The 27,033-nt window shown below is 42.9% G+C and overlaps 3 protein-coding genes across 18 annotated transcripts; all 3 read right to left on the bottom strand.

Moving 5' to 3' along the window:
- Positions 1 to 6,596: 6,596 nt before the first annotated feature.
- On the bottom strand, positions 6,597 to 9,557 carry LOC120674047. Of its 2 annotated transcripts, none has more exons than XM_039955136.1 (2): positions 9,156 to 9,557; positions 6,597 to 7,716 (listed from the first exon to the last, which is right to left on the bottom strand). In XM_039955136.1, the coding sequence occupies exons 1-2, from the start codon at positions 9,466 to 9,468 to the stop codon at positions 6,737 to 6,739; spliced, it is 1,293 nt and encodes a 430-aa protein (XP_039811070.1). In that variant the 5' UTR covers positions 9,469 to 9,557; the 3' UTR covers positions 6,597 to 6,736. The 2 variants fall into 2 exon arrangements, with proteins under 2 accessions (XP_039811070.1, XP_039811062.1); XM_039955128.1 differs by having other exon boundaries at positions 6,597 to 7,719; positions 9,156 to 9,543.
- Positions 9,558 to 14,652: 5,095 nt separating this feature from the next.
- Positions 14,653 to 17,911, bottom strand: LOC120674058 (ras-related protein RGP1). Its single transcript, XM_039955148.1, has 2 exons — positions 17,269 to 17,911; positions 14,653 to 15,537 (listed from the first exon to the last, which is right to left on the bottom strand). The coding sequence occupies exons 1-2, from the start codon at positions 17,499 to 17,501 to the stop codon at positions 15,090 to 15,092; spliced, it is 681 nt and encodes a 226-aa protein (XP_039811082.1). The 5' UTR covers positions 17,502 to 17,911; the 3' UTR covers positions 14,653 to 15,089.
- A 2,144-nt stretch (positions 17,912 to 20,055) lies between these two features.
- On the bottom strand, positions 20,056 to 24,551 carry LOC120674068 (SURP and G-patch domain-containing protein 1-like protein). Of its 15 annotated transcripts, none has more exons than XM_039955264.1 (10): positions 24,398 to 24,551; positions 23,759 to 24,158; positions 22,681 to 22,807; positions 22,416 to 22,522; positions 22,200 to 22,337; positions 21,837 to 21,965; positions 21,586 to 21,765; positions 20,908 to 21,086; positions 20,778 to 20,831; positions 20,294 to 20,682 (listed from the first exon to the last, which is right to left on the bottom strand). In XM_039955264.1, the coding sequence occupies exons 2-9, from the start codon at positions 24,120 to 24,122 to the stop codon at positions 20,805 to 20,807; spliced, it is 1,251 nt and encodes a 416-aa protein (XP_039811198.1). In that variant the 5' UTR covers positions 24,123 to 24,158; positions 24,398 to 24,551; the 3' UTR covers positions 20,294 to 20,682; positions 20,778 to 20,804. The 15 variants fall into 15 exon arrangements, with proteins under 15 accessions (XP_039811128.1, XP_039811198.1, XP_039811157.1 ...); XM_039955223.1 differs by having other exon boundaries at positions 21,837 to 21,968; XM_039955248.1 differs by having other exon boundaries at positions 23,759 to 24,150; positions 24,398 to 24,544.
- Between the last annotated feature and the right edge of the window lie 2,482 nt (positions 24,552 to 27,033).

Here is a 27,033-nt window from a genome sequence, read left to right on the forward strand (position 1 = left end):
AGATTATGTGATCCCCTTGTGACAGGAAATCTTTGCAGCTAGAGAAGCCCCCAAAGCTCCAGCAAGCTGCAGGTCCACAAGTTTCCCTCCATCGAATCAAGCAACAGCTCCTTATCAATTTGTCTACACGACTCTTTCCTCAAAAACCAAAGCAGCACAACAAGCAGCTGCACACCATGCGTCTTCTCTCCTTCTCAATCCAAGAAAATAGCAGCACAATCACCAGTTATTCTTCCTCTTAATTTCCACCTACTAGACACATCAGCAGCTTATCCATGGATCTCCAAGCCAGAGCTCGCCTTCTATTTCTGCAAACGCAAATCCTCAGCGCTACTCGTCCTCCATGTGTATACTCAATAAGTTAGAATACAAATCAGATTAAGGTGGTTTAGCTTGTAAATTGTATATAAAAAAGAGCACAATGCAGATCCTCACGCTCGGAGGAGATGGAGGACTTGGGAGTCTTTGACGACATGATAGTGGTGGGCAACAATGGGAAACGGAGCCACGGCCCACGGGGGTTGGCAGGTGGTGAGCGAGGGCGGAGGAGCCGTCAGCAAGGGTACACAACTGCAGCCTAATCTACTCTGCTGAGGAGGAGATTGGGGCTAGAGTGACTAGAAGCGGCAAGAGAAGAGGGCTGTGGAGACATTCAATTTTTGTGCCTTTCAAAATTTAACATCTTTTTTTTGCACATAAAAATTTAACATCTTTAGCTACGAATTCTTCACTTCAAGTGTCTCTTCATATTTTCCTTTCCACCCTTTTCTTTTGTTGCTCTAGTTCAATTTATATGCCTTCCAAAGTTTAACACTTGGGATGATGAGCGGACACGTTTGGACCCACATTTGGGATTACGACGGATACAAATTGAGGTCGTGAGCAGATGGAGACAGGGGCATCCCCGCTGGGATGCTCCCCGGAGCTGAGGGATCCCCACCCACGATTGGATTTCAGCATCCTCCTCGAGGACGATAGATCGGATGGGAATTCCTACATGCCTCCTGGCCCAGTGCAAGTGGATCTCAGCGAGTTGATCGAGATATCTAGGAAGAAGCAGATCCCATGATGGAGGAACTTCCAGATCGCGGGTCAGAGGCTCCCTCCATTCGCGCCTCCAACAAGGAGATTTCCTACAGGTAACTCTCGCATCCTAAAGGACCCCCCCCCCTCCGAACTCACCACTGTTGCATCTAGATGAGCAGGATCGATCTCAATTGGCGAATCATATGAGGAGATCAACCAGAATCTACGTAGGGACTTGGAGTTGCAGGTTGAGAGCGGGAACTAGGAGCCCCCGTTTCAAATTCGGAGATGGCGAAAAGCTGACAAGCGGCCCCAATGCCCGATGATTGTGAGGTGGAGGAGTTTTTTTGCCAACTTTGGGAAATCTCATTGTCTTCTCCCCCACTGCTAGGTTTTCCCACACCACCGCCGCCACCAGAAACCCCAACTCAATCTTAGTCTAGGTTCGGAAGGATCTCATAGAAGGAAGATGTTTCTCTGAAGGAGACTGCTACCCTTTGTCTCCCGGTGATCAGCTGACGACTCCATGTTTGGTGCGGCTCAGTGATCCGTGGAACGGGAGAAGTAAGCCACGACTGCATCAGATTAGAGCACAAGTCGAGATGGCTAGAAGAGGAGGTCCGCATGGGATAGGATAGAGGAACCCGCAATGGCCGCCATACTCAGACTACCCTTCCCCACCCTTTAGTTCTACTACTAGGGTTAGGGTTTCCATCTAGGTTTTCACCCCCTAGACACCCTCCCCCAAATCAGAGCAATATTCAGAGAGACAAAAAGCTATAGAATAGCTCTACAGCTGGGCTAGGGGGGGAGGGAGAAAGGGGTGGAGCCTAGGAAGAAGAAAGAGGTGGAGACTGATGTTCTCTTAGGAACAAAAACTGTTGATGTTGGGAAGAGTGAGAGGGAGAAGTTTGTGGATGTAGTCTACTACAACTGTGGGATCCTTGGAATCACAAGGCCAGATGTTCGAAACCGAACATTTGTTTCATTGGCAAGAAGACAAGTTATGTGGTGCATGGTTGCCCTATTAGACAACAAAAACATGTTGTGGCAAGGTATGTTGGAAGTGTTGCTTATGGTCTGGGATTTTACAACATTGAGCTGCCAGATATAGAGGATCAGCTGATGGTGGATGTTACTAGCTGTGGCAAGGTCTATATCTATACTGGTGAGGTCTCCAAAGAAGAGCTGATCAAGGAGTTATATGTCTGCTTCAATCAAGAGTGGCCTTGGCAAGTATGACAGTTGGATGAATGGTGTTATCTAGTGAGATTTCCACCAAACAAGAAGGTCCAGGACTTGTCTATTCAATCAACCTACATAAGGAAGGTGTATCGAACAAAGTGGAAGTAAGGGATGGTGACCTTGAGCCTCATACACTCCTGCAAGATGTCTGGCTTCAAGTAAGGGGTGTGCCCCCCCAAGTGGTGTGTGTGGAAAGTCTTTGACCAGATTGCTTCAAGGTTTGGATTGCTAGAGGAAGTTGATTGGCAGGGCTTATTCCAAAGCTTTATGAGGTTTCTAGACTCAAGATTAAGTGTAAGCACTTCACCAAGATACCAAAGTCTAAGCTTTTCTACATGAAGGGGAACACGTACAATATTGCTATAACAGTTGAACACCCAGTTAATATTGAACAATACAACCAAGAAAGATGGTGACGATGGAGATGATGAGGATGATGGAGAGGATGGTGCAGACGAAGACTTTGATGGTATGCTTTTTGATAGTGCTGAAAACATGGAGATGAATTTTTCAACAAGAGTCAAAAGAATTGTAGATGTGGCGTACCTTATCGAAGAAGATATTCATCTTCATCAAGTAGCCACCGGTCTAAGAAGGAGCTCTTGACCATCCCCCCTGTTTGTTGTGTGGTTTCATTACTTAGTGGTTTTGCTAGGGTTTTTCTGGTCTTTCTTTACAAGGAGCTCTTTATTTTCTTTTTTGCAGTCAATTGTAGGTTGAAAAGGCTTCAGTTGTGTTGGGTTGAAAGTGTGTTTGTATCTCTTTATTTTTCTATTTCTAATAAAAATTATGACAAATCTCTTGCCGTTCTCTTCAAAAAAAAAGAGTGGCACTGGGTCTGGTAGTGGTTCCACCCCTAGGGCAGGTCCTTCTGGCAAGCAGATTGGTACCAATGGTCAAAAGCAAGTTGCCTTAACCGGTGAATTGGATGAGCAACCAGTGAAGAAGAATCAGGTAGGAGTAGAAGGTCTGGGTGAAGAAATGTTAGAAAACCAAATTTATCAACTGTTAAGAGACATGGAAGGTGTAGGTGAGGACGGTGATTTATCTGGGCAGATGCTATGGCAAACAATGAGGGCATGCTAGAACCAAGTGAATCTGGAATGGAAGATATTGAACAAGTGAATTTACCAAAAGAAAATGAAAGTGCTAAGGTTGACTTGCCCGAGGATATCATGCCAAGTTTTCAGGACATTTCCATCAGTCAGGGGTTGACTGGGTGTGAGGACAAGTCAGACAACCCTAGAAAGATCATGATGAACCACCCCCGAAGACTGAAATGATCCACAAGAAGGTGAACAGAAAAGCTTTTAAAGGATGTTGTCTCCACTGAAGGTGCAAATACATACGAAGGAGGTCACTAAGAAGAGAAACAACAAGAAAGATAAAATTGGCTAGAGGACATCCTTCAAAGGTGGTTTTTACCACAAGACACTAAAAAAAACATGTCTTTGTCACAACACACTATACAACCATGACAATTTTCTGGACGACACTAAACCCTATATGATATTCAGATTAAATGGAAATGGAAGAAGAAATGATAAAGTTACCCCTCATTGCTTGCCACATGCAATTCTAACCGTCATTGCGTACCTTTGCCTCCTCATTCAAGCTGTTAATGGTTTCAAAATCGCACAAAGACGCACCAAACTTTTTGCAAAATCACGTATGCCTCAAACCACCCCACCCCACCCCACAGATTTTCTAAGTCCAAACCAGACCAGCCCAACAGCAGGATAAACCAAAACAAACTACACCATATCGCTCAAACCGGTTCTAGACCTCTATTTTTTTAGTATATATGATTTCTACTTTATTGGATCAACGAGCAATCGCTGAGGCCCAATCCAAACTGACTCGAACTGTTTCCCTCATGGAACCAAACTGGCCCAAACTATTTCCTAATGTCAGCCCGTTTGCACCAAACCGAAGCTCAACTATGGGAAGGCTGAACCAAAAATATCGGTTTCCCACCGAACCACTATCATGTTGACTCCTCATCCTGGCCTCCCCGCTCCCCACCCTCTTCTCTGTGCTCCCGTTCCTCACCCTCTGCCTCCTCATCCCAGCGAACACGCCCTCCCACTGACGGCATCCCCTGCTCCCGGTGGCGGCTCTCACATGTGGCAACAGCTTCCAGGTGGCGGCGCCCGCACCCAACCGCGTCACCCCTACTCCCACGCGGCCTGCTCCCAACGGCGGCTCCTGCTCACCGGTGGCGGCGGCCCTTCCCTACTCCCAGTGCTTGCACGATGCGGCAGCGATGGCGCCCGCACGTAGGGGTTGCATCGGTGGTGACAGAGCCCACACCCAGCGACGGCGTGGCGAGAAGATGAAGGGTAACCAGGGCAATTTTGTCATTTCTCCAAACTTTCCATTTAATCTGAATAAAATGTAGGGCTTTGTGTCCTACAGTAAATTGACATAGTTGTGGGGTGTGTTGTGGCAAAGACATGTTTTTTAGTGTCTTGTGGCAAAAGCCACCTTTGAGTGATGTCCTATATCCAATTTTTACAACAAGAAATGGGGTCCTATTGTAGCTGAAAGAAGGAGCACGAGAATTAGTCAAGACTGCAAGCGAAATGGCTAGGAACACCAAGAAACCCAAGAACCTGGAAGAAACTACCCAACTAAAGGTAAAAAATCCAAACCCATTAACAAATGCAATTAATGCTGCTCATGTTATAAACTGTGTAGATATTTGCCTCTGGAAACATGTACTCTACACACATCACACGGGCAGTTGCGTACATACAATCGGAGTCCAAGAAAGAGAATCTAACTCTCTTCATCTTGCTCTAAGCTTTGAACTATCTCTTCGGCAATTGGTTTGACCTCTTTTCGAATCTTAGAGAAAGTCTTCGATCCATTTCATAATAAACCATTTCACAATATCAACCATTTCATAATAAACCATTTCATAATAAAACATCCATTTATTATGAAATGGTTGATATTAGACTTACTGGATGTAACTTAGAGCAATGGATTCAGAAATGGATCGAAGCAATGGTTTACAAAACCATTTCATAATAAACAATCTTCGAGGCAATTGCCAGTAAGTCTAATATCAACCATTTCATAATAAACCATTGCTTCGATCCATGCCTACAAAACTTATATAATATTTTTTTTACAAAAGTCACTAGATTGTTTTCCATATACAACCAAAGCTCGAAAAAATTCTCGTATTGGACTCCTTGGATTGGTTAACCAAGAGATACCAAGAATTCTTAAATATACTACAATTGTGAGTGAATTTTTTATCTTCTCCATACATATCATGCTTATTTCTCTAGGGAAGTATACATATATAAATTAACTTTCGATTTCTTTCATTTTAAAACAGGGCTTACAAGTTCTTCATTCGTAAAGGAGGAGCTCATCCCGCGACAAACCAAATGAAATATCTCTACGCACAAGGTTCCCGTGCCACAAGCAACCCATGTGTTCCGTATACTACATGTGCGAGCATCTAAGGGTGCAAGGGAGATATACTACAGATCCCAAACATCTAAGGGGCTAATATTTATTACGGATATATGCATATGTGTACACTGTTTTTTACTATAACTAGCACTTGCTTAATTTTATCATGGATTCAATAATTACATATTCACCTTGACAAACACGATGTCCAGCTCCACGAGAAAGAACTTCTAAATGTAGTCAACGATTTGTGCCTTTTTATTATGCATGAAGTGGTTAACATGAGGGGCAAAGTTTTTCATGAAACACAAGATTTGGCAATGGAAGATAAATACATTGGGCTTCGTGAATGAGACAATCAACTGCACTGTGTCGCCACTAGCAGCGGTCCTAGAGAGAATTAGGGGGAAAATATGTATTCAATGTGCACTTTAATGATGTACTCTAATGATGTTTGGTTTTCATATAATTTAATTTTGTATGCGTAAGAATGTTTAGTTACTGAACATATTTCATTCTCGACAGTCAACTAGATTGAATGATCAAAATTGACGGGAATGCAAATTGCAAAAAATAGCAGAAACATAATCGAAACTTTTAAATTCAAATCGGTAAATTTTTTGGCGGGCAGAAAAAATTTCGAATGGCGGTTGAGGTGGTGGCCCGCCCCTAAAAGATATTTTTGGCAGCGAAAACTAGTAACGAGTGCATTATCCGCTCCTAAAAAATGCGATTTTACCCGCCCCTGCAAATGCTTTTCGTAATAGTGGTTGTTCAATTCCAAGGATTGCATTCTTCTGTGAGATTTTTTTTCTTTTCCAAATATTAGGATCGCACTCTTCTTAAAGTCTAATCCGGTGGTTTCTCTGCCGGTGCTCTGTGACAAAAAAAAAGAAAAAGAAATATCAACCCTTGGGACTACCATCATCATGTTTACATAATTAACGGTTCGTTCTAATCTTTTTTAAAGAAACGAAAAGAAAAGAAACATGCAGTGGTGCATAATTAACTACTTCGCGACGTGATCGGTGATTCACAACCAGCTATCGGGGAGACCGATGTTCTGGAACCTGAACGACGAGTCCCTCGAGTCCTTGCCGGCGATCCCGGGCCCGTCGTCGCCGTCGATCTCGTCAGCCTTGGCCTCCGCTGCGGCGAGCGGCGACGGCAGCAAGAGCACCGGCGGCGGCTTCTCGGCGACGTCGGCGTCCCCGGGCAGCGCGGCGGCCAGGTCGTGGTCCCACATGAGGAAGTGCAGCGTGATGGGGCGGAGCGCGTGGCGGTGCAGCGACAGCTTCTGGCTCAGCGACACGGTGTCGAAGCACTTGACGTCCCCGGCCGTGGATGCCATCCAGGGCAGCACCTTGTCGCCGCCCACGCGGGACACCACCAGCAGCTTGGACGCCGCGCGCGCCGCGCGGTGCAGCTCCAGGAGCCCCGACCGCGCCGACGCCACGCCGGGCGTGCCCTCCTCGGCCACCGACGACACGTAGATGAAGCCTTCCTCGGTGCGGCTGATGGCGAACCCCAGCCGCGTGTCGCCGGGGCGCAGCCGCAGCTCCAGCGCCGCCTCACCCGCCGCCGCCGTGTACCACAGCCGCACGGCGCGCACAACGCCGATGTCCACGCCGTGGTAGTCCTCGAACCCGTACAGGCTCCCGTTCGCCATCCCGGCCAGGTCCGACAGCGAGCCCATGTTCACCGTCGACAGCGCCGTCTCGCCGGAGATCTTGGTCAGCAGCGCCTCCGTCTGCACGTTCATGAACACGATGGGCACGCCGGAGGCCTGCGACGACCGGAGCCACGCGTCGGCGCGCGCCAGGGTGTCCTCCAGGGAGTTGTACCGCGTGTTGGACACGTCCGTCGCCTTGGGCAGCAGCAGCAGGGACAGGAAGCAGCTCGCCTCCGGCACCGGGAGCAGCTCCCTCATCTTCTTCTCCCACGGGAACGGCTCGTAGGCGTGACCGATCTTGGCGTCGCGCAGCGCAGACAGCAACTTGCTGTTCTTGGGACCTGCTTTATATATGTATGCAGGGAATGGGAATAATATCCACGTCAGCAAACAATTTCAGAGCCTATGAAATGCGGCTGTGTAGAGTTATAGTATATGATTCCATCAGAAAACACTGCATATATATGGCAGTTGTTTGAGCTCATGGCCACCGACAGACTAGCCATACTTGACAAATTATACTATGTCAATTTGCAACCTAGTGGTTTAGAATGAGGACAGAAGCTGTGCAAAGAATCAACATAAGAATGCAATCATGGAACAGGCCTTGGATCTAGGATCAACAATTACTAAAATACCAACAAGCTGACCACAAGTAATCTAGCAGAAGAGATGTAATCTTGGTATTTGGTGCTTTGACCTTCATAACATCACCAAGTTCAAGACATGCTTGCAATTTGCAAGCCGTGTTCTTGTTGCTACCACTGGCAGGTCAAAGGTACAAAAGCCAAATTGCATACTGGACAGTGCAGGTAATAGTGAAGTGAAGACTGTCAAGTGTAGGAGCACGCAAACAAAAGCACGTACTGTTCGCTCAATGGATATGCCGCCGGGCATTTTATTTTCCCTGTAAGAAAGGGACCGACTAATGAATGTGAACTCCTGCCAAAGCAACGCCAATTCGGTATCATGGGTCCCAAGGTATTGTTAGCATGGTCTACAACCTTAAAAGGGCTCGCAGAAAAGGCCACTACCTGCTTGCATTGTTGGACTTTCTGAGCTGAGAAAGCAACAAGAGGGAAAGGGACGTGCTCATGCCCAGCTAGTTTCACAGCCTCACAGGGGGACAATAAGAACTTCAGAGTAGCAATTTGTTTCAAGTTTCTCTGTTTTGTGCAAGGCAAGACAACATAATGTCCCTAGACAGATTGACAAGGTCATGTAGCTTCCAAGAGAGATGACCTTATCTTTGTTTTATGAACTACAGAAAAAGAAGGAGACTTTTCGTTGTTTAGTGTAGCTGCTTACATCATAATTAACCCTAGCGCGTCCTCGTCGTGAGTACATGACCAATTTATGATTTAAACAAAGGTATTAAGAGCCTTGGAAGTACCAGCATCCAACAAGGCCGCGACAACTCAATGGCAAGCTAAAAGTTGTTGAGTAATAACTTAAGCAAAGAAAGAAAACGACTAGATTTCTCTCTTGCATTCAACTTGTGCTACTTACAGTTAAACTGCTCTCTCTTTTTTTTTCCCAAATTGCTCCTTAGGTTCGGAAATTTTAGCGAGTTCTAGAAACAGGGGATGATTTTAGGATTTTTTTTCTACATGTATATATAGATTAAAAGAACTGCAGAATTCAACGAACACATACTATAACCAATCGGTGCAATACTGCAATTTGTTTTAGCTAATAAACCTCAAAATTTCGCCTTAAAAAAATTCCTGAAGGGATGAACCGAGCACGGCAAGGGAAAGGAAGGACAAGCCCGTCTCACCGTCGAGCTCGAAGCTCTCGCGGCTGGACCGGTCGCCGTCGACGGATCCGTCGCCGCCGCGCCGCCCGACCCACCTCCCGGACGGCGGGCGGCCGCTGCTCGCCGCCGAGGACGACGACCCGGACGCCGACCGGCTCAGCTGGTCCGCCTCCTCCCCGCTACCCGCGGAGGCCGAGTCCCCGCGCTTGAAGGCCGACCTGAGCAGCCGGTGCATCTTGCCGCCGCCGCTCCTGGCCGGCGGCGGCGCCGGGCCGGCTTGGAGCTCGAACGGCGCCGGCGCCAGCGCCAGCGGCTCCGGTTCGTCGCTTGGCATGGGCGGCGATCGACGAGAGGTTCTTGGGGGTTTCTTGGCTATTATGGACTATGGAGGTGGTGCGTGAGAAATGGAGGGAAGGTGCGGACAGAAGAGCAGAGTGGTGATGCACTTGTTTATATACACACACAAAATGGAAGGAGGGAGGGGATAAAAGTCTTTTTTCTTGGGATGTGAGATGCGGGAGAATTTTGGAGTCTTAATAACTATCTAATGGTATCAATTTAGTTGCTAGAATGTCCCTGATTGAGGGTCTGTTTGGAGGAGCACATATATCTATATTAAATTTTTTGAATCATGGCTCAAGTTTAGTAGTTAACACTTGGATTCAAATACCATTTAGATAGTAGACTTACTCCCTTCGACCTGAAATATAAAGTATTAGAGAATTTAAAATTTGTACCCAAATATAAGGCATTCTAAGATTCTTTCGGCCTAATCTTCCCCACCCCCCATTTTGGTGCCGGCACCAATAGCTCGCCGATAATTTTGTAATTAATTAACCAAACAAATAACTAAGGAGAGGTACATGCATCTTTTTTCCATCTCTTTATTGAGAAGAATTTTGCAAACTAATTCTGTCAAACAATAACAGCATCAGCCAATAAAGCTGATTGGAGAAATGGTTCACAAGTAGTGGGAAATTATTAAAACCTCGGTCAAGGTCAATTGCTCTGGCCGGTTGAATGAACATCGAACGGCTAGCTACTGTTCCTTTCCTCAAAAACAATTTTAACAGGTATGTCGACTAATTATTAAAAGGTTCCAGTTTACATCAAGATCAAGCATGTTCCGATGTTCTTCTCCACGAGCCCTTTTGCTTCTCAACATGATACAAGTGCTGTCAGTTTCCATGGAATATCTGATCACTTTTAATTGGTTTGTGGCTTTGTGCACGCGCATCTCCTTGTAGATTCTTGACTTTTGCGCCTAGCGACGAATTATTTTGTCTATATATCACAACTGCAAGACCTGGTGGCTGTGGCGCTAGCTGGGCCTTCTGGCGCGAGCAGGTCACCGGTGCATTGCATCTACTCCCAGTGGTCCCACATTTGGATAATTCTTGTAATTACCCACTAAAGTATAGCTGAAATTCTTAGAGCAAATATGATGAAAGACTGTAAGGTGGCTAAATACTTAGGTGGAGGAGAGAGAAGAGAAGCAGGTTGTAAGCTTACAGCTAGCTCAGGCATAGGAACCAATAAATTTTGTGAGAGAGACAAATGAGCCATGTATTAATGGTGAAGAGCTAAACCACTATACAAGTCGGCTGGGAGATGAGCTGCAAAGATTCTTGCAACCAGCAGCGGGCTAAATCATTAACCTTTGTTCTTATCGAGTTCTATCAAATAAAAAGTACATTACCAAGAAGTGGTTATGCATGAATTGCTTTGACACATAAATCCCATCCCGTTTTTTGTTCTTCGCATTGAAGGACCTTTTGTTCCGCGATGAATTGCAAACTCGTCAAGATACTTCTTCGCTTATCCCGTGGTGGATCTTATCCCCGTATTTGAAGCAAATATCCACTATATTTGCACCAGATGTTATGAGATGTTTTCAAGATAAACCTTGGGGCATATGTACTCTCTCCGTTCCAAATGCAAATTAATGGTCATTTGATTTTTTTACTTTATGTTTGACCACTCGTCTTTTCTAAAAAATGCAAATATAATCAAACTTAAGTCATTCGGAAGAATCTGTGTTGATAAAATAAGCCACAACAAAAGAAGTGATACTTTGCGTAATTTTTTGAATAAGACAAGTGGTCAAACTTGAGATTAAAAAAATAAAAAAACCTATAATTTAGAACAGAGTACGTCTTACATAGTCAATCAGCACAATAAATTGTGTATTTATTGATGGTCAGAGCGGAAAAAAGTTTGACAATCAGCATACATTTTGAATCGGAAGAAGTAATTGTTTTAACCCCTTCTAGCGATCCATGCATTTTATTCAATAGATAATTAGGAATCCGGATGAAATTTGACACCTCAAATGGAGTAGATATCAGAGACTGCCAGGACATGTTGCCGAAATTCTTGAAGAAAGTGCCATCAAGTTTCAGAAAGCTCAGCTCAGCTTAAAAGAGGTGCATGCTCTTGTACGAGTCGGCAAAGACTAACTTTGACATTCCAAAAATTCCGAATTCCTGCGCTGCTAGTAAATTGCATGCTAATAACCTTGGAATCTCCAAAAGACTAATTGCAAGGGTCAACCGGTCGATCAACACATGTAGCGTGACTTATGGTCCAAATCTGGCGTCTAGCCTATTAGACTTAAAAGAACAAGACTGCTGCTTACTTTGACCCTCTATATTCTGCCAAAAACATTCATTTCTTTGCAGCCACATTCGATATTATTTTGGATTAAGAGTACCAATATCTTTTCCCAGAAATAGTAAACCCCTTTATACATGCATGTAAGATAATCTGCCGCCTATTTGCCGCATCAAATGAAATTTTCAGCACAAATATTTTGTTTGCAATTGAACCAAAAGAGAAGAACACTCAATCCTAAATAAAAAGCAATTGCACACAAGGGACCTTAAAGACTACGTCCATCCAAACTTAGTCCGGGAAATGTTAATTACCTTTAGTCGGGCTTGTAGGTGACGAGTTCTTGAGCTTAGGAACGCTCTTCGATCGCTTCATCTTCCAATCCATGCCAATGAACTTAGCCTCTTGGAGTAGAGCCTAACTAATCACTGTTTTTTTTCTGACGGTCCTATATACCTTAGGAATGAATTGAGCTGAAGCAATTCCTACATGGTATATATATCTGGTTTCACAAAGAAGACCGGGATCATGTAATGCCAGTTTTTATTGTCTCAGCGGTGATCTTATACCTTTGTATATACCAAGAAGTTTCCAACAGCAAAATGCCATTACTTCCAATGCAACTAGTTTGTCTGAAGTCTGAAGACGAGACATCGTAAAAAGAATATTAAATAATATAAAAATAGTAAATAGATGAGAGCTTGTTTCTACATTGTTCCAGCTTCCGACAGAAATGTATTGGAGTGACGGTTGTCCAGCTGATTGATTTGTTTCCTTCACAGCCAAAGTTGACTGGAAACCAGTAACTTAGCACAAGGCTGATGGAGACACGAGCGGGGTTTACAAGGACATAATGATCTTCGGAGAATTTACAGATCTGCTTTCTGATCCACGTCCTTTTCAGAGTCAAATTAGAAAGTATTACCAGATAATTGTAGAAAGCAACACTTGTTATTCTAAAATCCAATCATGTATTCGACTAAACATATTTGCCAAGCCAAATAGCTAGATCACATATTTTTGGGTCAACTGCATGCCTAGTTTTTTATTATCAAAACTTTCCAGTCTTACAGTCCAACCATTAGAATCACTACTAAACTATTTCAAATTGTAGCCTTACGAGTGACATGTTCTTGAAGAAGATGCAGTATGATACAAAGTGTAACCCTGGTAAATGTGTTGGGTAGCGTAGGACTCAACTTCTGGCAACTAAAATGTTCACTTTATTGGTAGGATCCATAGCACCAAGATTCAGTCTTCAAGTACACTTAGATCGTACTTATCATTTATCAACATCACCTTTTGAACATCAAGGTCAATCATCGAAGTACAGAGCTACTAGGATGCAAATAGTCTGCTTGTAAGGAAGAGATGTTGCAAAACAAATTGCATTTGTTTTCTGACATCGAGAACTGCGGTCTCCAACGAATTGGTAGTTATCTTTTCAGGACCAACCAATTCTACATCCTTAACATGCAGGCAACATACCCCAAAGTGGCCTTACTTTGGTGTGCATCTTCTGCAAGTGGTAAGGGATTTACAATTAGGCCAGCTGCAGAAGTTGTCAAACATACATGTTTAATTGTTTCAAATTGTTTTTTTAGAGCAATTGTTTCAAATTGTTTAGCAGCTTGGTGTGGTGGTAGTACACTGTATTAGGCGAGTTCTGAGTGCTTCTTAATTCTTCGGGGGGAAATCACCAATATATAATTGAGAGACCAGAATCCAATACTGCTGGTAAAGAATGCGAAGTCAACAGCAGGTATGGTGGACTATCGAACTAGCCAACTTCCTCGAGGGAAATGAGCCAACTTCCGCTGGGATTTGCCTTGGGAGTTGCAGCTAGATGCAAGATCCCTCGTAGAACGCTGGAACCACTGATTCTTCGATTTAGGAGCATACTTCGGTGATTTTTCCCCCCTCGTAGAAGGCTGGAACCACTGATACTTCAACTTAGAAGCAGTTTCAGTATTGTGGAAGAAACCTAGGGGTACAAATATGTTAGGGCGAACCAGAGAGAATCTATGAAGCCTTCTGGCTATGTGATTTTGCAGCTTACTTTACTATATCATGGATTGACTAATATCCTTTGCATGTCAACAACTTCTATATAGGAATCGATAGATGTTTAACTTAATTGGTTTCAAATGGAAGTTGTTATATTCACTGAATATTATAAAAATTGTTCTTATTTTCATTTTATTTTAAAACCAAGTCTCATTATCCTCCTACTCGGAGCTGAAGTCACGCAGAAATATTGAATTGAGACACTAGCTATCTTATAACACATTGCTTCCCAGGTTTTCAGCAGGGAGAAAAGGATATGGAACTTTTGAGGTCTTGAGCCTACCTTGAAAGATCCACTTATATGGAACTTTGGAGGGAGGCCAACTTTGGATTTTGTGCGTCTAGAAGTTTCACTTGAAAGAGGAAAGAAACAAGGGGCTCTTCTTGGTTGATTCCCCAGACCATATCGGTTCTAGATAAAAGAAGAAAAAAAATTCCTCCTCGATCAACCTGCTTTCCCACCATATTTCAATTTGAATAATTAGTTGTTCAAAGAAACTCTGCCGTATCTAGAACACCAATGATCTATTGAAAGGGCATGCGAATGTTAGGATATGAACATGAACAAGAGCAGCTCATCTGACGAGAGAAATTATTTCGGCTTGTTAGGTCCCCTATGGTTCACTGATTGCTTCCAGAATTAAACTATGGTTGTGGGCCATTGAGGATATAAGGCTTTTGCATTCTTCTGAGCCGACAATTATTGAGCACATATTTCATGGATGATCAGCCGAAGTAAAAAATAAACATGAATGTTTTACCAGGGAGTAAAAGTTTTTCTTACACGCCATAGCTTGTTTCGATTTCAAAGCAACCAAGAATTAGCAAAATCACATCCAGAGTAAACTTGGCATGCTCTGTTCTGCTGTATACTAATAGAATTACTGGGCTGTGGCCTATTACATGGAGCAGGCTTGCTTCTGGACATGATAGCCACACTGGTTCCAAATGTTCGGCCATCAGCATTTCTTACAGGACCAAGTACAGTGCCGACAATGTATGCAGCTCATGTTTGTACTGGGGACAAGAACAGTATAGCAAACATAAAATGCTGTACGTATTACCTGAAGAGAAGGATTCTTAATGACTGCACTATATCACATGATCAGACAAAAAAGAAGGGCAGTCGCGAGAAAATTACAATGCATATGAGTTAAATATTCCTGTAGACCTTCTCATCTTTACTCCCAAGAATCCCAGCTATTCAGTCTGCAGATTCGGTAGGGAGTAATCAGAAACTCCAGCTACCAGAAACAGCATGGTACAACATCATTCCTAGGAGGACATACAACATGTTGCCTTGGATGCAGGGGGTGGCTCCTGACCAGGGACAATAATCTTGGTTCCTTTCAGTAGACTTGAACTTCCACTAGAATCAGACTCCTCATTGGCAATAAGGTTTTTCTTGCTGACAATCCGGTAAATCTCTGTCAGGACAGTTGTGAAGGCACTCTCAACATTGACAGCCTCAAGGGCAGAGGTCTCCATGAAGAAAAGGTTTTCTCGCTCAGCAAACTCCTTAGCATCCTCTGTTGGCACGGCACGAAGCGTGCCTAGATCGGATTTGTTACCAATAAGCATGATAACAATGTTATTATCTGCATGGCCACGTAGTTCCTCAAGCCACCTAGCCACATGATCAAAGGACTGGCGCTTGGTTATGTCATATACTAACATAGCTCCAACTGCACCTCTGTAGTAGGCACTTGTTACAGCTCGATACCTATTACCACAATGAGCAAAGGTTTAGATAGAAACAGCGTGAATGTTGCAGAATGAGAGGGCGTAGATGAACTAATAGACACTCGTTCCACTTCCTTCTATCTCATGCTTTACTAGGAGTGAAAGATGTGACTCTTCGTTTACCTTCGATAATATGTAGAATCTTGAGAACAGATACGGCTAACTCTTTCTAGCGTCACTAGCCCATTTAGCATTAACTAAGTATCATTCTTCAATGCTCATTAACATTGAAGACAGATTATCCAAGCGACAAACGAATTCAACTATATGAAAACATACACAACTTTTATAGGGACATTTGGTCATCATGCTGTTTTTCTTATTTGTTTAGGGAAAGCTAAATACACAATAAAATAGAATGAGTACATCCAACAAAATCATGTCTTTATTAAGAAATTAAAAATTTAAAGGTATCGAACACATAACTGCTTGTGCAGTTAGGTTCACATTAGTCTGATTAAAATTTTACCTATGAGAAAAATATTTGCTCTGTAATATCAACTACAGGAATGATTAGTTCCTTGCTGAGCTTAACCGTAGCTCAATTGGAAACACTAGTGCATATCAGGTAACGTTGAATCATTATAAACTACAGGTATGTTTTGTTCCATATTTGCCCAGGATCAATGTTTGGTTAGTTGCCTTGATGGCAAGCTGCATTGCAAGAATTTGCTACCTGCTTGACCAATTATACTGGAATTTGAGGAATAGGCCAACTTTCTGCATGACGCTAAGGGGGAGCTAATTTGACTCTTCACCGAGAATAATGATTTTCCTGGCAGTACAAGCTTGGTAATATCGAAAGTTCGTCCCTTCTAGGCTTTTCCAGACACCTAGCCTATCTAAGCAAGGCAAGCAATCACTAGCCTAAAATTTAAATGTACCTTTACATGAATACAAGATCTATAATGTGTAACGAAAAACACATGAATATTCAGGAAAGTATTTTTTACACATCTTATAATAGTTGCTTTCAAGCCCCCTAATTCAAGCTGCTGAAAGCATAAAACTAATATTTTCTGTAAATTTTACCACTTGCATTCAGTATTTATTAAATTCTATTCAGTGTGAGTGTGACCTTTTTATCTTGACAACATACCATTATAACCAAAGCAAGAAATTCAGATGATGATGAAACCTCTCTTCCAACCGTTTCCCCAAATTATCATTGTAACTCTAGAACATACATACATATAAGAAAGAAAGATTGTTGGGTAATTATACATGTAAGAAGAAAATTGTTTTATTGTTATATATGTAGGAAACAGACAACAGAGGCATTGATTGAGATAGTACGGGGCCATGAGTTGTGGTCCAACATCAAAACATGAAATCTTAAAAATTGCAGCTAACTCAACACATCAGACTCAAGGACCATCCAATTATGTTTATTATGAACTACCTACCCATCATTCCATCTGCATCACCAGGGACAGAACCCAAAAGGTGAACATTATGTAGACTTGTACATAACTTTTACTTAGTAAAGGATGCATTTTGTTATGCGTATCCTTGTCCATCACCATCAGCGTAATTAAATCACAAATAGCATCGGTATAGCAGATAAATTTTTCATTGCATATTATACTTTACCACACAGCAAAGCAACATCATCAGTTACTGGATCAAGATGGAATTTTTTGTTCTCTATGCTTATCTATTTTAACTTTTGGAAAAGATGGATCGATCATTTGATCGATTGATTACCAACCTCTCCTGTCCAGCGGTGTCCCAGATCTGCGCCTTGACGGTACGCTTGTCGATGTTGAGGGTGCGCGTCTGGAACTCGACCCCGATGGTGGCCTTGGAGTCGAGGTTGAACTCGTTGCGGGCGAAGCGCGCGAGCAGCTGCGACTTGCCCACCGCGGAGTCGCCGATGAGCACCACCTTGAAGACGTAGTCGATCCTCTGCCCCAGCTCCCCGTGGCTCCCGCCCCGAGACATCTCCTCGCCCCGTCGTCTCCCCGTTCGTCCCCAATCTCACAGATGGACGCGATTCTTCTAGCCTTTTCACTCTCTAGGATTCATTTCTCCTATCCAAGTAGGATGCCCGACCTCCCTCGATCAATCCAACTAGGATCTTGGCATCGAGAGCGGGGGTTTCTTGATTTCTACTTTTTAGGATCACAAGGTTGGAGAAAAGGAGGAGCAGGCGGAGTCTGATTGTTATCGGGAGTAGAAGCAGTCAAACGGTGTGATTGATTCGATTGATTAATGTTAGAATAGGGCAGGTGTTGAAGGGATCAACAGCGGTCAGAGGGAGGGCACGAGGTAGTCGAAGAGAAGATGTGAAGAAATGGAATGGCGCTACGTAGGTAGAAAAGCACGACCATGTTAGGCCGTCAACGCACCTCCCCTCCTCTCCTCTCGTGTAATCATTTTGGTTGGTGGTCATAATTTCCAATCCTAAGCTCTAAAATTGTTTTAAAATAACAAGCCTGAACTATGCAGTTTAATGCCTGCAGCCGCAATTGCTATGCCGCATATACATATGCTAGGAACATGGGAAGTTGCTAGGTTCTATGTGATGGACATTGCCACCCTACGGTCAAATTCTATCCCAACAAGTGCTGATTGTACCCACTATACAACAGCGAGACGTAGATTGGTCAAATAACATACAAACGTTCAATTTGGTGCGGTAACTTAGTAAGTAGGTCTGAACTACTTATTTTTGGTGCAATAACAATCGGTATATCTAGAGTCCGGACGTTGCTAGCATGATGTATATAATCACGATAGGCGGTGACCTATCAAAGGAGGTAAGCTGGGGCATTGGATAAAGATACAAAATAGCCCGCCATAGCCTGCTATTAGCTTTTTAGGAGATCTACCGCTACGCTATACATTTGTCCGCTATGTCCGTTAAACGATTTTTTATAGGATTCAATAGTAATAAATGTCTGCTATGCTCGCTAAAGATGTAGTCAAAAGAAATAAAGAATTAATATAACTAGGATGGACTATAGACAAAGCAGCACTACACAATTGGACAGTCAAGAGACGTGTTGAGTCTATTTTATAGTGTTAGACCAATGATGCTTCTAATTTTGTATGTAATTATGATTATTTTATCATTCCACTAAACGATTTAGCTTTCATTAGTTTTTTTAATTTTTTGGAAGAGCTTCCGCTAAATATCTTAGCTCGTTATTTTTACATTGATAAAGATATAACCTTGCTGTGGCAGGAGGGGGCACTATGACCCCAACCGAGACACCCATCCTTATCGGTTGCACCTGTTTCCGGAGCCCACCGGTGCTTAGGGTCCAACAAGGCCGGGGGATAGCTACATGTGTAAGCGGTCTCTGGACCCGTGAATAAGCATGGACAAAGAGACGTGAAGCGTATGGATAGCGTTTGGTTGAGCTTATAGCTGTAGTTTTTAAAGTTTAAACTTTGCTGATTGATAGCAAACATCATTATATATGTTAAAATATAGGGTATATTTTTTATAATTATTTTGATATGATAGAAAATTGAATAATTTTTGAAAAAATATTATAAATTGCTACAACAATGTATTCATCTGAAACAAGTATTTGTAGCGTTAAACTAGCCACCACAACCTCACGCACAATTAAGAATGCAAGTAGGTAATCAATTGTGTTTTTTGAGAATAGCTAATTAATTACGATAGCATGTCACTCTAGATCATTTCTCCTCCGAAATAATTTACACAGAATACCATTCTAGTTCACTTTTGCATCCCTACACACAATGTATATACCACAAAGCAAACATTTACCATAGAACTAATACACCAATTTGTCAAATTATTGCACTAAATGAAAGCAGTTTATAAGTTGTTGGACCAATATACACCCAACTATCATGCATTCTATGTGAATGCAATTTACTCTTTCTAATTTATTTATTCCATAAAGGAATAGCATGATTGTTTATCAATGATAAACAATGTGTTCATTGACAATAATAGAAACATTATGTCTTAATAAATCTGAAGATATATTTTTCCAGTATTACTAATCTCATAGATGTGATTGTGTAAATTTGTCTCTATTTTTGGAAAAAGAAACTAAATCATCAAAGTAGTTGTTTGATATAATTTAGAGTAAACTACACAAAACCACAGTTTTAGAAACCTATTATGTTTGCCTTCTCATTTTGTATCATAAATTCATACAATGAACCACACTTTTACTAATCCAATTCTCAAAGGTACACTCTTATTATGTCTCATTGTTGTAAAGCACACATTTAACAATTTGTGTCTCAAATTTACATTTTTATTATTACTTCATTTCACAAAATGTGCAGTTTTGGAAACATGTAGTGACATCACAAGTGCAGTTTTGTGACCCTAAAAACTTGTACAAGTGTAGCTTGACCATACAAAACGGCAATGCAAGTGTAGTTCTGTGAATAAAAAGGGGAAACAATATAATTTGTAAGCTAACCAAGCATGCTCTGTAATCATGCAAGTATTTGACATCCAAACCTAACTATCAACTTGTAGGGAGCAATATAATTTTTATCTCCACAACATTATCCATCAGGCCAATAATTTATAGATGAATTCATACACCAATTATCAGAGGAAGACATCTAGACACGTCAATAGTCGAAGAGGTGCACGTTTGACATAGTGCAGGTACGATTGAATATCATTCAGACCATCACTCCAGAAGTAATGCACTGCTCATTTTTGCCGATGAAGTATCAAATAACAATCCTATATGCATATTTCAGCTGGTTAGCAAATCTCTACTATCTGATGGCAAACGATCAATCAGTTTCAATATTTTAGAACTTTTACATATCACATGTTTGGACCCACTAGTGTTGCTAAAATGAAATGACACTGGAACAATCATCCTATTCTGACAAGATAGAACTCTTGCAATAATTTTGTGGCTTATCCTTATCAAATATCTCCACAATAATAACAATCAAAGTTGAATAATAAGGAAAATAGTCATCCATAAAGAAAGCAATACATCACAAGTTTGGAACCTATCTACAACTCAACACGTGCACTTGAAAAATACATGCATGATGCATCAACATTAAACAAAGAACAGAGCTGCAGCAGAATCCCCAGAAGCCTTAGATCTGTTGGCACTACAAGTTATATCCTGAACAAGTGAACTTCTTGGATTTTCTGCTGATGAACAAAAACTTTCAATGCCATTAGTGATATCCTCTAACCAACAGTTAGTTCTGTGAGCAAAAATGCAGCAAAAATTGGTGCCTTACATCTCCTCCCAGATGAACTCGCTTGCATCAGTAGTATGCTTTCCTTGGATTGTTCTGCAAAAATGGCAAAAGCTTTAGGAAAAGAGAAATACTGAAAGCTCACAAAAGCAGGTAATGGCAGGCAGTATACCAGTGGGTTTGGTCTATAACGGTAGCCAAGCATCATTCGCTTCTTGTATTGCTCGTAAATGTCATCTTCAGATGTGACCTCACCAGGCTGGACAGCACCAACACCAAGATGATCCTTCTTCACATCTCCAGCCATAATGGGATCCGCACGGCCTCTTCTCTCGCTACCAAGGCCCTCACCTGCAAAATAAACTATAATTAACACCTGCAAGCAGGATGATGTACATCACCATTAATTTCCTGCCTATGCGACTGACATAGAAGTTCCACCGGGGCAGGAATGTTGACAATTGATGATGCAACACAATTCCGACCTCCCATAAAGTAGTTTCTTTCTAGCATTTGGGTCAAGGACTTTTCTGATTTTTTTTAATGAAATTAAAAGTTTGCTGGATGAACATCACAAAAGCATCAATAGATAGGAGACAGGCAGAGCAAGCAGATAGATAAAGAAGGAATAAAGGCGATGCGGAACCCATGGGTGTTGTACTACTGTTGTCATATATTTAAACATCAACCAGCCTTCCAAACATCTGGGATTTCTTCACTTTATTCTTTACTGCTTATTATAAAGGTTCTGTTTTAAAGACCAAGCAAGATTTCTTAGAACAAAAAATGACAAGGTTTTACCAGATACTCTGTTATTGAAAATGATGCTATTTAGTTTTCAAGGACTAACCTTCCCGCCAGCCCATCTTAGATAGAAGTTTGTGCCCAATATTGTCTGCTTGAATCTTAGCCTTCTCGGCAGCTTCTTTGGTAGCCTTCTGCGCTTCAGCATCGTTACAACGTGTCATGAACTTTTCAAGTTCTTCTGGAGGTATAAAGTCACCCATGTGGTGTCCCTTCTTAGGAGGACCTGCAAGACAAGAATTAGATGCCTGAAATAAATATTGAAGTCTCTACATTCGCCCAGTATAGCAAATGTACCTTGCAGGGAAGGAGGTGGCGGCATTTCATCTTTTGACTGCCTTGGTGGTCTCTTCCGTTCTTCCTGTGCAGCCTTCTTCATGTAGAATTCCATCAACGCTACAGGATCTGAGGGCACAGACGTATCACCTGCTAGAAAATGAGATAGCATTGAGCACAAATAATAAAATCAAGTTCAAGTTTGCAATGGTATTTACTTCTGAAGCAAACTAGAAATCATAGATAACATGCAGTTGAAGTGCCAGACTTGGATGAGTTTCAAACTCAACCAAACTATTAGCAACCAGGTGAACACAGTCGACAAACATAGAGAAAGTTGCCAAATAATATTAGAAAAGGATAATGAAACTATGTATATTTTACCATAACTAGATGAGCTTCCTTGGGAAGAACTACCCTCATATGCCCCATACAAAGCTGATGCAGGTGTTTGATAGCTAGGCTTTTGTTCAAATGAGCTTTTGTGCAGACCAATCGGTGCTTTGGAGCTTGCATTGTTTGCTGCAAGAGTATATACATCAAAGAGATTTGCACATAAGTTTAAAATAGAGAAAAAGAAAGAAAATTCAAGCCACCAACCATTTCTTGATGCTTCAGCCTCCTTTGATTGGGCAAGAATCTTTTCCTCTTCAGCAAGGCGAAACTCATAATATTTGTAGTCTGGACAGTGCTTGTCAAATAGAAACCTGAAGAAAACCCAAGATTTAAATAAATTATTAACCATCAGATTTTAGAATATGAAAGGAAAAGTGGAAGACATGGTAATCTAAAGATCTTCTCTAATTAAGAAAAAACACCACACAAAACAGATGCTGTTGATCAGAAATAAGTAGCGCAGCCATACTTGAATGGTGTATCTCCAGGATTCCTTTGCCGTGTAATATTCTCAAACTGTCTCCCATTTTTGGCAACAAAGCTAGCTAATTTGTCAGCAACTTGCCTCACTGTCATATCATTTGGTGGTGGGGGGGCTGCATGTCACTTAAAGAACTGATTAATATCAAGCGAATGACAAGGCAATGCAAATTGCTGCAGCAGAGTGCCACACTCCCAACTCTTTCAATCAACATCCTTCCCAGCAATGCTGACACACTTAATCTATAAGCTGCATACATAAGAAAAAAACCGGAACCTTCACAAATTTCTGCTTCCAGTAGCAACTGATATGAATGCAGATACTGAGAGAAAGATGTTTCTTTTATAAGTCTAACAATGCCTGCATGAAGCATAATAGGAGATCTCACATCTCATCACCTTGGTGCAATGGCAAGCAATTTTTTCGGTTACCTTGTAAAGGATTATTAAAAATGTTAATAAGTGAATTTCTCTATGGATAAACATTGTAATCTAATGCTACAAAGACTCATTTGATCGTTTGTAAATGCATGACTTCAATACTGCTGGGGTATTTTTGGATAGTAGATCATTTCAAAATCAGAGTTTCTGAAAATTGTACTTCTCAATTAGGGGGAATAAACTGTGTTTTGTGGAAACAAGAACGTTTTGCAGTATTTAGGAAAAGCATGATAGGTTTATGGTTGCGCGGTTTTGGGGGGGGGGGGGGTTCCCTTCACGAACAGATATATATTATATAATATAATCTATCCGCCGCAGGAAAATCAAATAAAGGTTCATGCATAAATAATATTTGGTAGTAGTTGGCTTTGATATGCATGAAATTCACACACAAACCACACAATGACAACTAAATTCAAAGGATAAATGGCCTAATTGCTTGAAAAGAAAATGTTAATGTATCGTTGATGTTCAAGAGCACAACATTGAATTAAACGTCTTATCGCATGGATAGTTATATTCAAATCATCAGATGAAAAATAGAACCAACAGAACGCCAATAAATCCAAGAAAGGCATCTCTGTAGCACTAAGAAAAATAATATTATAACAGCAATAAATGATTACCAACAGCCCCGGTCGGGGCAGCCACCGCAGGAGTATCAGCTTTCACAGATTTCTGGCGCTTGGCAGGCTCCTCCCTGTCGACATCTGCCGCATCCTCCTCTTCATCTTCGGGCGCGAAAACAGGCGCGATTGCGACCTTGGCCTTCTTGAGGCTGAAGGCCAGCTTGCCACCCGTGGCGACTGGTCCGGCCTTCTTCAGCTCAAACGGCCTCTTGTTCGCCGCCACAGCAAACCCCTGTTTGGGGTTCGCAGGCTTGGGCGCCGCCGATGAGGCGGCGGCGGTGGCGGCCTTCTCCTGCTCCTGCTGCATCTGCTTGAACCTCTCCATGAAGGAGCCGTCGTTGGCGAAGAGACCCTTATCCATGGCTTGGCACCCTTGCCGCGTCAAATAGCTACAATTCTATGAAACTCCAATTAATCACCAACCACCGCTGCACAAAAAAAAATCCCACCAACGCTCGCTTCCGATCGAAATGGATCCAGAACCCTAGAGGCGGTTTCACGCATCAAACCAACTTGCTCTCTTCCAAAAAACAAAATGAACCCCGAATGTCCCAAAGACAGCTACGAATCCCGAATCGATGCGCGCGGGCTCGAATCGGTGGAGATCGGATCGATCGTGGGGGCGGGGGGATTTACCTGGTACGGGGGAGAGGAAAGTTTCGTGCGCCACGGCGATGGATGGGGATCGATCGAGGTGGGGGAATATGACGGTGGGTGGATACCGATTCCTTCGGCTTCCGCGTGCGGTGCGCAGAACCGGGCCCGGGTTTTTATTGGGTTTTGGGTCCCGGACGGGCCGAGAGTCTATTGGAAGTTTGGAAACACGCAGATACAGGGCCGAGCCGATTAGCCTCGATGGTTATTGGGCCGACCATGCGTCCACATTCCGAAATTCGTATCCCAGGAAAGTGTTTGGTGGAAATCTTTCGGTGTAAACATAAAAAATCCTATAAAAATAAAAAAACATCGATAAAAGTGCTAAAAAGATTATCATACATGTCTATAGATGTAATTTATTGTACCAAAACATCTAGAAAATTTTGAGTGTCACTTGATCTGGCATGGTTTTATCAAGAATTACATCGTCTGGAAGTTTCACGGCAAAGGAGATCTGAGTGTTATCGGTGCATCTGAACGAAACTCGTCAATGATCTCGAAGGTGAACGAAAGAGGACAACAACCCTCGTCATCAACAGCAACAACAGAGGGCGGCGAAAGTGCGAATCCCAAGTACGTCAGCATTGATGAACTTCTCCAAGACATAGCAGACAATGATGGTTATGAGCAGGGTGATTTGTTGGGACCCGAAGATGTAGAGATTTTTGAGAACCTTGCTAACCTTATGGACCAAAAGGATGTTCTGTTTGGGAATTCAAAGTGGCTAGAGAATTTCAAGGAGATGTAGCATGCGGCAATTGATCCATTGTATAAAGACTGTTCGAAGCATTGGCTGGCGTTGCATTTTAATCTCCAGTTGCATGCTGAAGTCTTGCCATGGGTATACTAGTTTCAACGACTTGTTACATATGCTGGCTAATCTTCTGACCAATGAAGACCACCGGGTGCGGCTACACCGACGCATGGGGATGAAGGCTCCTCAACGTCTCAAGGAGATCCACCGGCGAATAGGCAGCTGCCAAAGCTCGATCAGACCTGCTGCATAGAAAAAAGAATTATCGGTTGATGATGCATCGCCGATGATAGAAAAAAGGATTCTCAGCGAGCCTATGGTTTTTGCACTAAAGACCCTATAAAGAGCTCAAGGCTTGCAATGTGAGCACTGGGCATTGCTGCGGTGGTGGAGGCCAAAATCCTAGAGGGGAGGGCTCGTCGGTGGTGGGAAAGTAGTGGAGAGCATGAGGAGATCACCTGCGATCGATTTGAGGCAACAACCGGGGTAGGAGGTGGTCAGAGGAGGGTGGTCGTTGTACAGGGGCTAGGTCGGCAAATGCTGAGCTCGTTCCGGTGAGGGTGGTGGCCGTGTGGTGGTCTGGCAGCTTGGGGAGGTGCATCGGAGGGTGGTGAGCACGCTCAAGGGGCCGGGGGAGGTCTGAGCTTCCTCGGGCGGTGTTTCGGTGTGTAGGGCGAGCCTGCGGTTATGGCGGCCGGTGGTGGAGCTCGAGTGCAAGTAGGTGAGGTCATGCGGCTTTTTTGTAGGCGAGCATGGAGAGTGGCAAGGGCAGGCAGTGAGCAAGTGAAAAGACCTTAATCGCGTGATGTCTCATAGAGAGGGGGTGAATAGGCATTTAAACAAATTCTGCAAATTACACAATTTAAAATAGTTGTCAGTCACAGACCAGTCTAGCACTTAAAATGGGCACAAAACAGACAAACTGGTCGGACCGGTTTGACAGACCGATCCTTCTCAAAATCTGCACAAACTATGTTATTTCCCCTTCTTGAGCTTGAACCAAAATGAACCTTGGTGTGTGACTTCTGCAGAGTATTTCTAGTGATATGACAAGTTCTCTGCACACAAGTAAAGCACAACCAAGTAGATCGAGTGGAAGCACAATTCAAACTCAAGGACTCTAAAGCGAGGTATATGAAACAAATCAAAGTAAAGATAATGCAATGGCGACTCAGAGATTTGTTTCACCGAAGTTCGGATTCACCCTGTACACCCCATGTGTGGATCCTACTCCCCGTTGAGGAAGTTTACGGTGACCGCAAGGTCAAACTATCACCTCCTTTCTCTTATATGACCATGCGCCCTCGTGGCACAAGATCGCTGCTGCAATAAATTTGCCGCTGCTCACAATAATCTTGGGAGCTAGCCAGCGACTCCTAGCCATCTAGGAGGCTTCACCTCCAAGAGTAACAAATACTTCAACGAGTTGGACGACGCAACCGCAAGTGCTCAAGCTAGGGAATACTCTCCCTGCTCAAATTCTCTCAAAGAATGGTTTCACTCAACCCAACTCAATAATTCAACACTAATCACTCAAATCTCACAAAGCAAGATTGGAGAGTACTTCTCAAGTGCTCAAATGGCTCAAAGTTGGCTTAGAACTGTTATGGCATCAGTACACACACAAGGGTGAAGTCGTGGGGTATAAATACTCCTCTCTCAAAAATTAGCCGTTGCTCTGTCAGAGTCAGACTGGCCAGATCGGTCCCCCAGACCGGTCAGACCGGTCGGTTCAAATAAACTAGCCGTTGGACTCCAACCGGTCAGACCGGTCCACTGACCCGGTCAGACCGGTCCCAAGTGATTTCTGATCTAATATTGTTTTCACTCGAGTTTTTCTCACAATGGATTGTTATGAGCA

The sequence above is a fragment of the Panicum virgatum genome, chromosome 2K, assembly GCF_016808335.1.
Source record: "Panicum virgatum strain AP13 chromosome 2K, P.virgatum_v5, whole genome shotgun sequence".
Taxonomy (NCBI): domain Eukaryota; kingdom Viridiplantae; phylum Streptophyta; class Magnoliopsida; order Poales; family Poaceae; genus Panicum; species Panicum virgatum.